This window comes from Oncorhynchus keta, chromosome 28 (genome assembly GCF_023373465.1).
Source record: "Oncorhynchus keta strain PuntledgeMale-10-30-2019 chromosome 28, Oket_V2, whole genome shotgun sequence".
Taxonomy (NCBI): domain Eukaryota; kingdom Metazoa; phylum Chordata; class Actinopteri; order Salmoniformes; family Salmonidae; genus Oncorhynchus; species Oncorhynchus keta.
Window position 1 is genome coordinate 35,834,980 of NC_068448.1, and position 14,940 is coordinate 35,849,919.

The 14,940-nt window shown below is 42.0% G+C and overlaps 1 protein-coding gene across 1 annotated transcript in view; it reads right to left on the bottom strand.

Moving 5' to 3' along the window:
- prex1 (phosphatidylinositol-3,4,5-trisphosphate-dependent Rac exchange factor 1) overlaps positions 1–14,940 on the bottom strand; it is a 111,868-nt gene that overhangs the window by 51,881 nt on the left and 45,047 nt on the right. The window contains exon 11 of the mRNA XM_035740970.2: positions 4,267–4,367. Coding sequence (XP_035596863.1) covers positions 4,267–4,367 — 101 coding nt within the window. The remainder of the gene's footprint in view (positions 1–4,266; positions 4,368–14,940) is intronic.

The following is a 14,940-nucleotide window of genomic DNA, read 5'->3' on the forward strand; positions in this document are numbered from 1 at the left end:
CACTCCTCCCATACGATGATGTTTCCTTTCGTTGAACGATCCAGTGTTGTGTGAAATGTCTTAGGCTTGAATTTGCTGTATGTCCTGTAAACGTCACCGTCACGACACACACTGGCTTGTACAGTGTCCCTTGGAGATGATGTTTCTATGACCCCCAAGCTGGTGCAGCTTCTTTCTCTTCAAGCCAAAGTTTACACATATATGTTTTGAAGCACATGTTTCTCTGTCTGACTCTTCGCTGACCAATCCAAAATGGCTCGAGTTTAAAGAATTGAGCCTTGGAAAGGCTGTGCCTTGGATTTTCAGACAGAAATCTTCTATGAAGATTTGCCATTCATTAAGGCTCTCTCTCTTACAGAATATCTGGCTCTTATTCCAGAGTTCCCATTTATTACAGTGGAGACTTCATCTTGATGAAGGAAGTGGCTAACAAGTGTGCGCATTAGTCTTCTCTGGCTGTTATTGGGTAATGTTCTGTGAGGACCTTTCTTTGTAGTTTTCTGGACCAATCTGCCTTCCATGTTCACAATTACTATCATCTCTAGTCTTTTCAGTCTTTTCTTCAAGGTTGACCAGCTCTTTGGTCCTCCCCAAAAGCTTCTCTTCTAAATATTGCAACTTTGACATTGATTTTGATAGAAGAAAGAAAGGTCCTCTTTTTGGGTAATTCCTTGGGGTAGATGTCTTCATTGGTCCTGGTGTCTGTCGAGATGACCCTCTTCTTTTAGGAGTTGATGGCAGGGACATTTACCTGCTGAGGTGAGAATGGCTGTTCTCCTGGAGAGGCTGTGCCTTCTTGAAGATTTTGAATAACTTCATTTGCTTCTTGAACATGTTGAAGTATATCTTCTTCCTGGCTTGATGGTGTCACGTCCAATTACTGCTTTTAGCTGTTTCTCCTGTAATACCTTTGAGTTTTCCCACCACTTTTGTCTTCTTTTCATGTTGCTTCTTTGTCAGATCTCGAGTTCTCTTGATTTTACAATTTTGCTGTAGTTTTTTTTTTTTTACACCTGGAAATGGAAAGGAAGCATGAAATGAAATGAGCACGTCTCAAAAGATGGGATCTTACCGTTATGGACACGTCATCCTATAGTAGAGACTGAATGACTTACTGATTGTGTGTGCGCGCGTGTGTGTGTAGACTTCCTATAGACACTGTATGAGGGAATAGGCTTCCTATTGACTATATATATACACACAGTGCCTTGCGAAAGTATTCGGCCCCCTTGAACTTTGAGACCTTTTACCACATTTCAGGCTTCAAACATAAAGATATAAAACTGTATTTTTTTGTGAAGAATCAACAACAAGTGGGACACAATCATGAAGTGGAACGACATTTATTGGATATTTCAAACTTTTTTAACAAATCAAAAACTGAAAAATAGGGCGTGCAAAATTATTCAGCCCTCTTAAGTTTACTTTGTAGCGCCACCTTTTGCTGCGATTACAGCTGTATGTCGCTTGGGGTATGTCTATCAGTTTTGCACATCGAGAGACATTTTTTCCCATTCATCCTTGCAAAACAGCTCGAGCTCAGTGAGGTTGGATGGAGAGCATTTGTGAACAGCAGTTTTCAGTTCTTTCCACAGATTCTCGATTGGATTCAGGTCTGGACTTTGACTTGGCCATTCTAACACCTGGATATGTTTATTTTTGAACCATTCCATTGTAGATTTTGCTTTATGTTTTGGATCATTGTCTTGTTGGAAGACAAATCTCCATCCCAGTCTCAGGTCTTTTGCAGACTCCATCAGGTTCTTCCAGAATGGTCCTGTATTTGGCTCCATCCACCTTCCCATCAATTTTAACCATCTTCCCTGTCCCTGCTGAAGAAAAGCAGGCCCAAACCATGATGCTGCCACCACCATGTTTGACAGTGGGGATGGTGTGTTCAGGGTGATGAGCTGTGTTGCTTTTACGCCAAACATAACATTTTGCCAAAAAGTTCAATTTTGGTTTCATCTGACCAGAGCACCTTCTTCCACATGTTTGGTGTGTCTCCCAGGTGGCTTGTGGCAAACTTTAAACGACACTTTTTATGGATATCTTTAAGAAATGGCTTTCTTCTTGCCACTCCTCCATAAAGGCCAGATTTGTGCAATATACGACTGTTGTCCTATGGACAGAGTCTCCCACCTCAGCTGTAGATCTCTGCAGTTCATCCAGAGTGATCATGGGCCTCTTGGCTGCATCTCTGATCAGTCTTCTCCTTGTATGAGCTGAAAGTTTAGAGGAACGGCCAGGTCTTGGTAGATTTGCAGTGGTCTGATACTCCTTCCATTTCAATATTATCGCTTGCACAGTGCTCCTTGGGATGTTTAAAGCTTGGGAAATCTTTTTGTATCCAAATCCAGCTTTAAACTTCTTCACAACAGTATCTCGGACCTGCCTGGTGTGTTGCTTGTTCTTCATGATGCTCTCTGCGCTTTTAACGGACCTCTGAGACTATCACAGTGCAGGTGCATTTATACGGAGACTTGACTACACACAGGTGGATTGTATTTATCATCATTAGTCATTTAGGTCAACATTGGATCATTCAGAGATCCTCACTGAACTTCTGGAGAGAGTTTGCTGCACTGAAAGTAAAGGGGCTGAATAATTTTGCACGCCCAATTTTTCTATTTTTGATTTGTTAAAAAAGTTTGAAATATCCAATAAATGTCGTTCCACTTCATGATTGTGTCCCACTTGTTGTTGATTCTTCACAAAAAAATACAGTTTTATATCTTTATGTTTGAAGCCTGAAATGTGGCAAAAGGTCGCAAAGTTCAAGGGGGGCGAATACTTTCGCAAGGCACTGTATATATGCTAATTACTCTTGCTGTAACCTCTCCAACCCCTGACCTCTCTCTCTCTCTCCTTCCTTCTGTACTCTTCCAGCAGTTCTGGGTTGGTGCAAACCTTTTCTCTGAATTTTGTCAGGCTTCGCTAAAACTTTCTTTTTGTCACTTGCTGACTGTCTGCAATTAAAATGGGACATAAAGCAGAATATCAACAGTTAATAAATCATATTTAAATTAAATAGTTCATAATATATATATTTAAAAAATATAGTCTGTATGATTAAATTCTCTATACCAAAACAGAAGTTCTCTCTACCGCAAATGGCCTTAAATAGCAGAGGTAAGTGAGAATGGTGTTGCGGAGGATGACAAACCTTAGCATGTTTGCTAGCAATAGAGAAGCCATGACAACACATTTTTACTCATTGTACACAAGACATTAATGAAGTATATTTTCATAGAACATTTTACACGTAACATTTTTCTAAATGTGGAAAACTACCCGTATCTGTAATGATAATCAATAGTGTCGTGTACGCAGCCTGACAAGGAGAATGTCTAACTTTTAACTGGAGAAACATAAAGACAACTGCTTACCTGGTAGCCATCTTTAAGGTACTGGCAGACGTGTTGCTTCATTCAAATTCAAACTTTATTTTAAATTGTGTGTGTGTGTGTGTGTGTGTGTGTGTGTGTGTGTGTGTGTGTGTGTGTGTGTGTGTGTGTAAACAGTCCATCAAAAAATGTTGCGGGGGATGAGAACATCAGTCATGGACACTTTTCCAAAATGTTTTAATTATTATTACAAATTATTATTATTATTATTATTATTATTATTATTATACATAAATTCAGTTCATTTTTCTGTAATTTGAAAACATCTAGTAGAACATCCATTTATTTATTTTTTTATATTTTTGTCTGTATGTTATGTTGTAATTTAAACATTCAGACAGAGCTGGACGTGTCGCGGTAATGAGAATTTCAGAAGAAAATTAATTCCCATCTTGGTGCAACACTATCTTTATTATGATATTTTGTTATATTACTAAATGACATGTTTTATATTTAAAATCATTATTGCCATGGTATTTCAAATGGTTTAAGAATGTATATAGTAGGAGGAAGAGAGAGAGCAAGAGCCAAAGACAAAGAGAACAGGAGAAGGAGAGCGAGAGACATGCAGAGAAATAGCGAGAGAAAAAGAGAACCGGAGAAGGAGAGAGGGAGAAATAGCGAGAGAAAAAGAGAACCGGAGAAGGAGAGCTAGAGACAGATAGAGACGGAGAAAGAGCGAGAGACTGATACAGAGATGGAGAAAGAGAGCTAGAGACAGATAGAGATGGAGGGAGAAAGAGAGCTTGAGACAGAGACAGATACAGAGACGGATACAGAGCGAGAAACAGATACAGAGAAAGGGAGAAAGTCAGAAATAATGACCGGATGATATGAAGGACAGAGACTGTTCTCTCACCGTGGTGGATGATGCCATTCTCCAGCAAAGCTTGACCCAGGTTGACCCCCTCATCTGGCTTGCTGATCTCTCCACTATCTATCAGCCATGACACAAACTCACTGTGGGGAAACAGACAATATATATATGTATATATATTAGTGAAATAAAATATAAATGCAACATTTAGAGTTTTGGTCCCATGTTTTATGAGCTGAAATAAAAGATCCCCATGTATTTGTCTCAAATTGTATAATTGCCAAGATAATCCATCAACCTGACAGGTGTGGTATATCAAAAAGCTGATTAAACAGCATGATCATTACACAGGTGCACCTTTCTGGGAACAATAAAATTCCACTCTAAAATGTGCACAACAATGCCACAGATGTCTCAAGTATTGATGGAGCGTGCAATTGCATTGCTGACTGCAGGAATGTCCAACAGAGCTGTTGGCAGATACATTTATATTACATTCTCTACCATAAGCCGCCAACGTCATTTTAGAGAATTTGGCAGTACATCCAACCGGCCCTTACAACCGCAGACCGCATGTATGGTGTCGTGTGGGCGAGCGGTTTGCTGATGTCTACGTTGTGAACAGAGTGCCCATGATGGCGGTGAAGTTATGTATGGGCAGGTATAAGCTACGGACAACAAACACAATTGCATTTTATCAATGGCAATTTGAATGCACAGAAATATCGTGTCGAGATCCTGAGGCCCATTGTGAGGTCAATTTCCTTTTAAAAGGTATCGGAGACCAACAGATGCATATCTGTATTCCCAGTCATGTGAAACCCATAGATTAGGACCTTATTTATTTATTTCAATTGACTCATTTCCTCATATTAACTGTAACTCAGTAAACTATTTAAAATTGTTGCACGTTGGGTTTATATTTCTGTTCAGTAGATAGAATTGAAAATCTTTTAAATTACGTATGTTATCTGCTGAAAGTGAGTGCATACTTTCTTTGTGAACAAACAGTATGTGGCCCCAGCAGGAAACAAACCCAAGCCACACAGGTCTAAAAAGTTCTGTTAAAAAAAATACTAAAATCACAAGGAATTCAGCAAAACAATTGCAGAATTTAGGAAATCTGTTCACCGATTATTCCCAAAAAAAAAAGAAGTGATTTGTGTCTCAATGTTGCCAAAAATCCATCTCACTCCATCTTCTCCCACATTGGACTTCCTCTCATCACCATATTTGGTGGAGAGTGGAAATGCCAACTGGATGCTTCAGATTTATCCATCCGGTGAAACATCGAGCTATCAAAACAGTGTTGTTCTGTTCTGTGACGTGTGCATATTGGGTAGCCGGTGCTAATTGGGTAGCCACACAAGCTAGCTAGCCTTTTAGCTTCCCACATCGCCATGCGAAATAAAATCGGATTTAAAATGAAATATGCCCTGGCAAATATTGTTATACTTGCCGGTGTAACATAATATATTATCCCAGTTTGACATGCTGCTTCTATGCATTCACTCCCTTATCAGCTAAAAATAGAAAATAATTTTAAGTCACGAAATAAAAGCACATGGCCACCTGTTTTTAGGCTTCCAAATAGCCTAGAATAACATCATTTCTAAACTAAATCATTTTTGGAGGATTCTGATAAGGCTACAATGCTGTTTGGTTTATTGTATGAAGATCCGCTGAGATAATATTTAGTTATCAATGCAACATAGGCTATTTGTTTAATGCCAAGCTAAACCAAGACAGCAATCTTGAATATAAAGTGATTTTGAAGTAGAGTAAATTCCCACATCACCATGTGAAATAATCTGATTTATAATGAAATAATGCGCCCTGGCAAATATTCTTACACTTGCCGGTGTAACCTACAACATTACCATAATTTGTTTTGCTGTTTCAAAGTATTCACTCCTATATCAGCTAAAAATAGAATATGATCATGTTTTGGTCACAGAGAAAAAGCACATCTCTTGCAGCTGTTTTTTAACCAATAGCCTGGAATCAATAGTTATTACTTTTAAAACAAAATACATTTTTAGGAGAGTTCTAATAAGGCTACAATGTTGTTTGGTTTACTGTTTGAACATTCGCTAAGATTATATTTATTTATCAATGCAAAATAGGTTACTTTGATGCATGGCCTATAGATCAGATCAAGGAACCAAGTGAGCTTCATTGCCTCCACCCCGCAAGGAATGATACGGTGCCTTACAATCTTCATGTGGCACGGGAATACGTAGAATGTTGGAGCGCACCCTTTTGTGACGAAAAACGACATTGTGCTACGCTCTGTAGGGTCCGTCTCCGTAGGGTATAAATAGCCCTTTAAAGCCCTTTGTAACATAAGCTCTCCCAAAGCTACTTCTGCCTTCTCTCCCCTCCCTTTCACTCCTCTTCCTCATCATCCCCCCAACCCACATTTCCTCCCACTTTCTATCCCTCTGCTCCTTCTCCCTTGCTCCCCTTGTCTCCCCTCCCACCAGCCTTAAACCCCATCTTTCTCCATTTATCCATCCATCTCTTTCATTTCTCGCTCCAAAAAGTGCCAATTCATGGCTTGTGTGGTGCCATTCATACAGAAGCTCTCTCACATAAATACAGATTCTCTCCTCAAAGTGTATTCTCCCTCTTCTGACACCAAGTGTTGGACAAATGTTTGGAGAGGAGAAAATTAAATTTCCCTCTGCTCAATCTTCCACGCCACTGAGCAAAATCAATTCCCCGGAGAACGAGGAACAGTGAATGTGAGCGTGTGTTTGATTGTGTGAATGTGTGTTTGAGCGAGCATTCCTGCGAAAGCAGGTTAAATGTGTGATTCCAATGTGTATGTTCATGCAAAATGTGTGTGTGTGTGTGTGTGTGTGTGTATGTGGGTCATTCCACCAATTCGGTGCCTTTTGAGATGTGTAACTTTGTAAAAATATTTTTTTTAAATGGAAAAAAAGGTGTGATTTCAACAAACAAAAAAAACATAATAAAGAGCACATGTTCAACTTAAGAAAAAACGTTCTCCCATCAAGAGGTTAAATAAAATAAACGACTATAGTAAGTGCCTATTAAATGTCAAATTAAGTAACAGGTTGACGATTTTATAAAAAATAAAAAAGTGCCATAAATCCCCTTGTGGCAGGAAATAATGGAAGCTTGTGAACAACAGCCAGGGGAAATTGAATGCAAGCTTCACAAAAAAAACATGTCATTAGTCAAATATTTCTAGCCTGACTATGGGTAACAGGTTTGCCGTGTTACGATAGAGCCAATCAGTTTTCCCCCACAAAACACCAGAAAATGGCCAAAAAGAGTAGAACCAGCTCACCTACTTCTCAAATATGATTGAACTATTAGAACTATTATATTAGATCTATTAGAACTATTATACTGAACAAAAACCTAAAACGCAAAAATGTCAAAGATTTTACCGAGCTACAGTTCATAGACGGAAATCAGTCAATTGGCAGAAATTCATTAGGCCCTAATCTATGGATTTCACGACTAGGCAGGGGTGCAGCCATGGGTGGGCCTGGGAGGGCATAGTGAGTTGCCCTTAAGGCCCACTCCCTTACCCTATAATTCTGGATTTCTTTGTGACTAATTTGTATACAGGTAGACCAGAAAATACACATCCCTGATTGGCAGATGAGTGGCAACTCTGATTAGAACACCTGCTGCTCATTTGTCGTTCTTTACAAATTCTGTTTCAAATTCAAATAAAAATGTTCCTACACACTGAAAGGCTGTAAAGCTGAACCATACAGGTACGCCATCCCTGATGCAATGAACATATTTTTAAAAAATGAAATAATGAAGTAAGCTTTATGCAACGTCTTTGAACGCAAAGCCATAACACCCTTTTGTTTGTCTGAATTTGTGGGTTTTACACACCAGCCAAGCTTCTGGGAGAGGGCGATGATTCTCTTTTGAATGGGGCATAGACCCACACACTTTGGAGCCAGGCACACCTAATGGATAGCCAGGCCCAGCTAATCGGAAGTTTTTCCACCAATGGGCTTTATTACAGACGGAAATACTCCTCAGCACCACCCCTCAGACAAAGCCGGATGTGAAGGTCCTGGGCTGACGGGGTTACACACGGTCTGCAGTTGTGAGGCCGGTTGGATGTACTGCCCAATTCTCTAAAACGACATTAGAAGTGGCTTATGGTAGAGAAATGAATATTCAATTCTCTGGAAAGAGCTCTGTTGGACATTCCTGCAGTCAGCATGCCGATTGCACACTCCCTCAAAACTTAAGGCATCTGTGGCAGTGTTGTGTGACAATACTGCACATTTTAGAGTGGGATTTTATTGTCCCCAGCACACATGTTGTTTAATCAGCTTCTTGATATGACACATCCGTCAGGTGGATGTATTAACAAATTTGTTAACAAATGTAACAAATTTGTGCAGAACATTTGAGAGAAATAAGCTTTTTGTGAGTATAGAACATTTCTATTTAAAATATCAAAGGGACGCAAAAGGCCCTCATTTCGTGGAACGACCCATGTGTTTGCTCATGTGCTCTGGTGCGAAAGCAGCCTTGACGTGCGATTCCTGTGCATTTGTTTTCATAATAAATGTGTTCATGAGCATTCCTGCGAAAGCAGGCCAAATGTGTGATTTCTGTGTGTGTTAATGCCAAAATGTATGTATGCATGTGTTCATGCAATGTGTGTGTGTTCATGCAATGTGTGTGTGGTCTTGTTCTATCCTCGGACCTGAAATCCCCCAAAGTCCCCACAAGGATAGTAAAACAAGGAAAAGTATCACATCCCCACAAGCAGTTAAGGCTATTTTAAGTTTAGGGGTTAGGTTTAGGGTTAGGCGTTAGTGTTATCAAATCAAAGTTGTGGTCACGTACACAGATTTGCTGATTTTATCGCAAGTGCAGCGAAATGCTTGCTTTTCTAGCTCCAAAAGTGCAGTAATACTTACAGTAGCAATAAAAATACACACATAATCAAGACAAATAAAAAAATAAGTTATATAAAGATGAGCCATGACTAGAATACAGTATATACATATAAATTGAGTGAAACTGTATGTAAACATTGTTAATGTGACTATTGTTCAATGTAGATAGAATGCTGCCCTAAGTTTCAGGGCAGGGTACTTGGCTGAGGCCGGATAGTATTGGCTGTGTAACAGTCTGATAGTCCCAGCTTTAATGTACATGTAGGGTCTCTGCCTTCTAGATGGTAGCGGGGTGAACAGGCCATGCTTCGGATAGCTGAGGTCCTTGATGATCTTCTTGGCCTTCCTGTGACACCGGGTGCTGTAGATGTTCTGAAGGTCAGTGTGCCCCCGGTGATGCTTTGGGCTGACTGCATCACCCTCTGTGGTTGCAGATGGTGCAATTGCCATACCAGGCCGATAGGATGCTCTCAATAATGCATCTGATTAATTTTTATTTTGTGAGGGTCTTAGGGGCCAAGACAAATTTATTCAACCTCCTGAGGTTGAAGAGGCCCTGCTGCGCCTTCTTCACCATGCTGTCTGTGTGAAGGGACCATTTCAGGTTGTCAGTGATGTGCACACAGACTAACTTGAAGCTTTTGACCCGCTCTATTGCAGCTCAGTCTCTGTGGGTGGGGTGCTCTCTCTGCGGTCTCTTGTAGTCCACAATCAGCTCCTTCATTTTGTTGACTTTGAGGGAGAGGTTATTTTTCTTGCTACACTCCGCCAGGGCTCTCACCTCCTCCCTGCAGGCTGTCTCGTCATTGTTGGTAATCAGGCCTAACACTGTTGTATCATCAGCAAACTTGATGATTGAGTTGGAGACGTGGCCATGCTTTCATGAGTGAACGAGGAGTAAAGAAGGGGGCTGAGCATGCACCCGTGTGGCCCCCATGTTGAAGATCAGCGTGGCAGTGGTGTTGTTGCCTACCTTCACCACTTGGGGTCGGCCCATCAGGAAGTCCAGGACCCAGTTGCACAGGGAGTGGTTCAGATGCAGGGCCCTGAGCTTAATGATGAGCTTGGAGGGCACTATGGTGTTGAAGGCTAAGCTGTAGAAGATGAACAGCATTCTTACATAGGTATTTCTATTGTCCAGGTGGGATAGGGCAGTGTGCAGTGCAGTGCCGATTGCGTCGTCCGTGGATCTGTTGAGGCGATATTCAAATTGTATTGGGTCTAGGATGTCAGGTAGGGTGGAGGTGATATGGTCCTTAACTAGCCTCAAAGCACTTCATAATGACAAAATGCAACGGGTCTATAGTAATTTAGTTAACTTCACTTTCTTGGGTACAGGAACAATGGACAGCTTGAAGCAAGTGAGGATAGCAGACTGGGATATGGAGAGATAGAGCATGTCCGTAAACGCTCAGGCAAGATGGTCTGCACATGCTCAGAGGACGCGGCTTGGGATGCCGTCAGGGCTGGCAGCCTTGCGAGGATTAGCATGCTTAAATGACTTGCTCACGTCAGCCACGGAGAACGAGAGCACACAGTCCTCATGAGCGTCAGGGGCCCACATCGGCGGCTCTAAGGTGTTTTCCTCGAAGCGGGCAAAAGGTATTTAGCTCGTCCGGGAGCGAGGTGTCCTCAACGTTGCTGGCTTTCCCTTTATTATCTGTGATCGTCTGAAGTCCCTGCCACATACGTCTCGTGTCTGAGTCATTGAATTGCAACTCCAGTTTTTCCTCTTGGATTGCCTTACGGAGGTCGTAGCGGGTCTGTTTGTACACGTCCATGTTCCCAGTCACCTTGCCATGGTTAAATGCTGTGGTTTGCGCTTTCAGTTTTGCGTGAATGCTGCCATCGATCCACAGATTTTTGATAAGGATAAGTTCTAATCGTCACAGTGGGAACAACACCATCTATGCACTAGCTGATGAACCCAGTCACCGAGTCAGTGTATACGTCGATACTATTCTCAGAGGCGACCCGAAACATTTCCCAGTCCACGTGTTCAAAACAAGCGTGAAGCATAGATTTGGACTGGTCAGACCAACGTTAAATACAGGAGCTTCCCATTAAAGTTCCTGCCTAGGTGGGGAGAAGTAGAATGGAGGCGTGATCTGATTTGCCTAAGGGAGTGCGGGGGAGGGCCTTGCAGCCATCCTGGAAGGGAGAGTAGCAATGATCCAGAGTCAGTGTTGCATATGTAGCACAGGACATGCGCTGATAGAATTTCAGTTTCCTTAAAATGTCCTTTTATTAAAGTCCCCAACTACAATAAATGTGACCTCAGGATATGCGGTTTCCAGTTTGCATGTAGTCCAGTGTAGTTCCTTAAGAGCTGTCGCGGTGTCGGCTTCGGGGGGAATATACACGGTATGTGACAATGACCGAATAACGGGGACAATATATCCAGGAGAGCCATGATTCCCGTAAAACAGAGTATGTTACAGTTCCTGATGTCTCTCTGGAAAGAGACCCTTGCCATCAGCTTGTCTATTTTATTGTCCAGGGACTGAACATTAGCAAGTTTGATACTTGGAAGCGGTGGATGGTATGCATGAGTCTGACTAGGGCCTCACTCCTTCTACCTCTTCTCCGGTGTCAATGTTTTGGTACAGCCCCCGGGATGAACAGAGCAGCCTCGGAAAGGATCCAGAAAATCTCATTTTTGCTTGAATTCCTGGTGAGTGACCACGGAGCTAAAATCCTAAAGTTATTTCCGGCTGTAGGTAATAATACAAGAAACGTTCTGAGAAATAACACACACAAAAAAAAAAAACATCCTACAAAGTTGGCGAGAAGCTAAAAACAGGGCAACCGTGTCTGTCCGCACTGTCTGGTCCTCCATTCAGGTTTAGTGGTAAAGGTTAGGGTTTAGAGAAAATAGGATGTTGAATGGAAATCAATTTGAGGTAGCCACAAGGATAGAAAAACAAGTGTGTGCGCGCCTCGGTCTGTGTAAGCATGCTTATGTGCCCTGCTGCAAAAGCAGAATAAAAGTGTGATTCCCGCATGTTCACGCCAAAATGTGTGTGGGTATCACTGAGAAAGCAGTAAACGTGTGACTCCTGTGGCGTGTGTCTTCATGCTAGAACACAGACACCTTGAGCCATCTGCTCCCACCTGAGCTCGTCTGTCCGGTTGACTAACAATGGGAATATTTTACCATAAATAAAAGAGTCACTCATGACCTACTGAATTGGGGTACTGCTTTTTGTGGCATGTGGTTGTGTTGGTGGTATGTGTGTGGAGGTGATTGTCAGCCAGATCTGTATAGTGCACCTCTCACAAGTGTGTTTTTTCCTGACTGTGTATGTATGTGTGTGACGGAGTGTGCGGCTGCGTGTGTTTTTCAAAGAGACATGCTGCTGATTGACATTGGCAGAAGGCTCAAGTGGACTCTGGCCAGGTGGGGTGTTACGTAAGCGTTCTGGTTCACTGACACTGGAGCGGTCACACAGAGGAGTAAATCACTGCTAATGATGAGAATACAGAGAGGCTGTGTGTGCGTGTGTGTGTGAGCGCGCGCTTGTGTACACATGTGTATCTGAAGGTTCAGAAATTCTTTACCTACAGCATGCTAGAATGAGGTCTTCCAAATTAGCTATTGGAAATATTTGTTATCAGTCAGTCAACAAGAGGCTTGCTTCCTCTTGAACAAGGGACCCGAGGTAAAAATGTCAAGTAAGTCCCCTTGTGAAATAGGGCACTAACTGTACAAAACATTAAGAACACCTTCATACTATTGAATTCAACCCCTCTTTCGACCTCAGAAGTGTAAAATTAAGGACAATATCTTTATCAACATTTTGTACCTCAGCTTTATGGCTTAAATTTTAAATAAGCATGCATTTATTTTACTTTATTTTAAATATGTTCCATTATTTCTGATTGGGTGGGCAAAATTCAATTTAGGGTGGGTAATGCCCAATCCAGCACCCTCCTAGAACCGGCCCTGGATGTGATTTCTGAACAATGTGTGTGTTTTCCAAAGCAGAAGAAGAGTTTAACTTTCCAGAGCGGATGCAAAAGACACACAGAAAAAAAACACCAACCAGTTAGTTTCAAACAATCGGTCACATTTAGTCCTTTCTTCATTCCACCCCTGGTTTTTCAGGGATTATGTTTTCACATGCAGTGTAAAATAACTTTGTTCAGGGAATGTGTGGCTGGAAAGTGAGGATCATTTGAAAAACAAATAAGCCTGCTGTGACAACCAAATGAGTGTACAAAACATTAAGAACACCTCCCTAATTAAGTTGCACCACTCCCCTTTTGCCCTCAGAACAGCCTCAATTCGTCTGGGCATGGACTCTACAAAGTGTTGAAAGCGTTCCACAGGGATGTTCACCACAATGCTTCCCACAGTTGTGTCAAGTTGGCTGGATGTCCTTTGGGTGGTGGACCCTTCTTGATACACACGGGAAACTGTTGAGTGTAAAAACCCAGCAGCATTGCAGTTCTTGACACAACCCGGTGCACCTGGCATCTACTACCATACCCCATTCAAAGGCACTTCAATCATTTATCTTGCACATTCACCCTCTGAATGGCACATATACACAAGGTCTCAATTGTCTCGAGGCTTAAAAATCCTTCTTTAAACATGTCTCCTCCCTTTCATCTACAATGATTGAAGTGGATTTAACAAGTGACATCAATAAGGGATCATAGCTTTCACCTGGATTCACCTGGTCAGTCTGCCATGGAAAGAGCAGGTGTTCATAATGTTTTGTAAACTCTGTGTTGCCTTGATTGCAAAAAGTTGTTTCTAATGTACAAGATACTAATCTGTAAAAAAATAAATAAATACCACATCAGTAAGCACAAGAATGTTCCAACCTAGGTCGTATTTATTAGTGCACAACGTAGCAAAACAGCAAAAATGTTTTCACACAAAACCAAGCCTTTCTTATTACACAAGTAATAAGAAAGAAGAACCATGGTTCCCTCGATGGTTCTTCCTTTCGTGCCTAATGAATACAGACCCGGCCCTGGTGCATTGCCATACCCATGATGCAATACAGGCCCAAAATGTGGGCACACACACAACAACAACAGAAAACACAGCAGCAAAAGGGGTGAGAATGAGGAAGGCTAAAAGAAGAACCAAAGTGTGACCAACCACCCAAATACGCTGCTGACAAATGCTGGAATTAAGGGAGCTGCGTAAATAAGAGGCACTACCAAATCGGCATTCTGCATGAAATTCATTTAAATCTAACAACCACACTGCCGTCTCCCGAAGTGAGCTATGCTAATTTATAATAACATCAGAACTAGAGCAGTTAGAAAGGAATAGAAACAGGAAGGGAGGGAAAGTGAGAGCCTCTTGTTCACTCTACAGTGAGGTGCTGGCAGGAGGTAAGAGTGCTGAAAAACCCCTAGTACTTACATGGATCACTTTTCTCAGACAGCCACGGAGAAGAGAGAGCAAGTGCGCACACGCGCGCTCGCACACACGCTCGCACGTGCGATCACACACACGCTCGCACGTGCGATAACACGCACGCTCGCACGTGCGATAACACGCACGCTCGCACGTGCGATAACACGCACGCTCGTACGTGCGATCACACGCACGCTCGCACGTGCGATCACACACTCAAACACAAACTATATGGTTGCATTAAGAGGTAGAGTGCTTTTCCTGGAAAAGGATACATTAGGAGCCCGAACGAGGATGTCTAGCAGAGTGAGCAAAAATAGAAAATAATCAGAAAACATGTATGGCTTGACGCACTGAGCTTGTCTGGGTACGAGACAGTCAGGAGAGTAAACATCTTCGGGGAAAGAAAAGGAGGGGTTATTT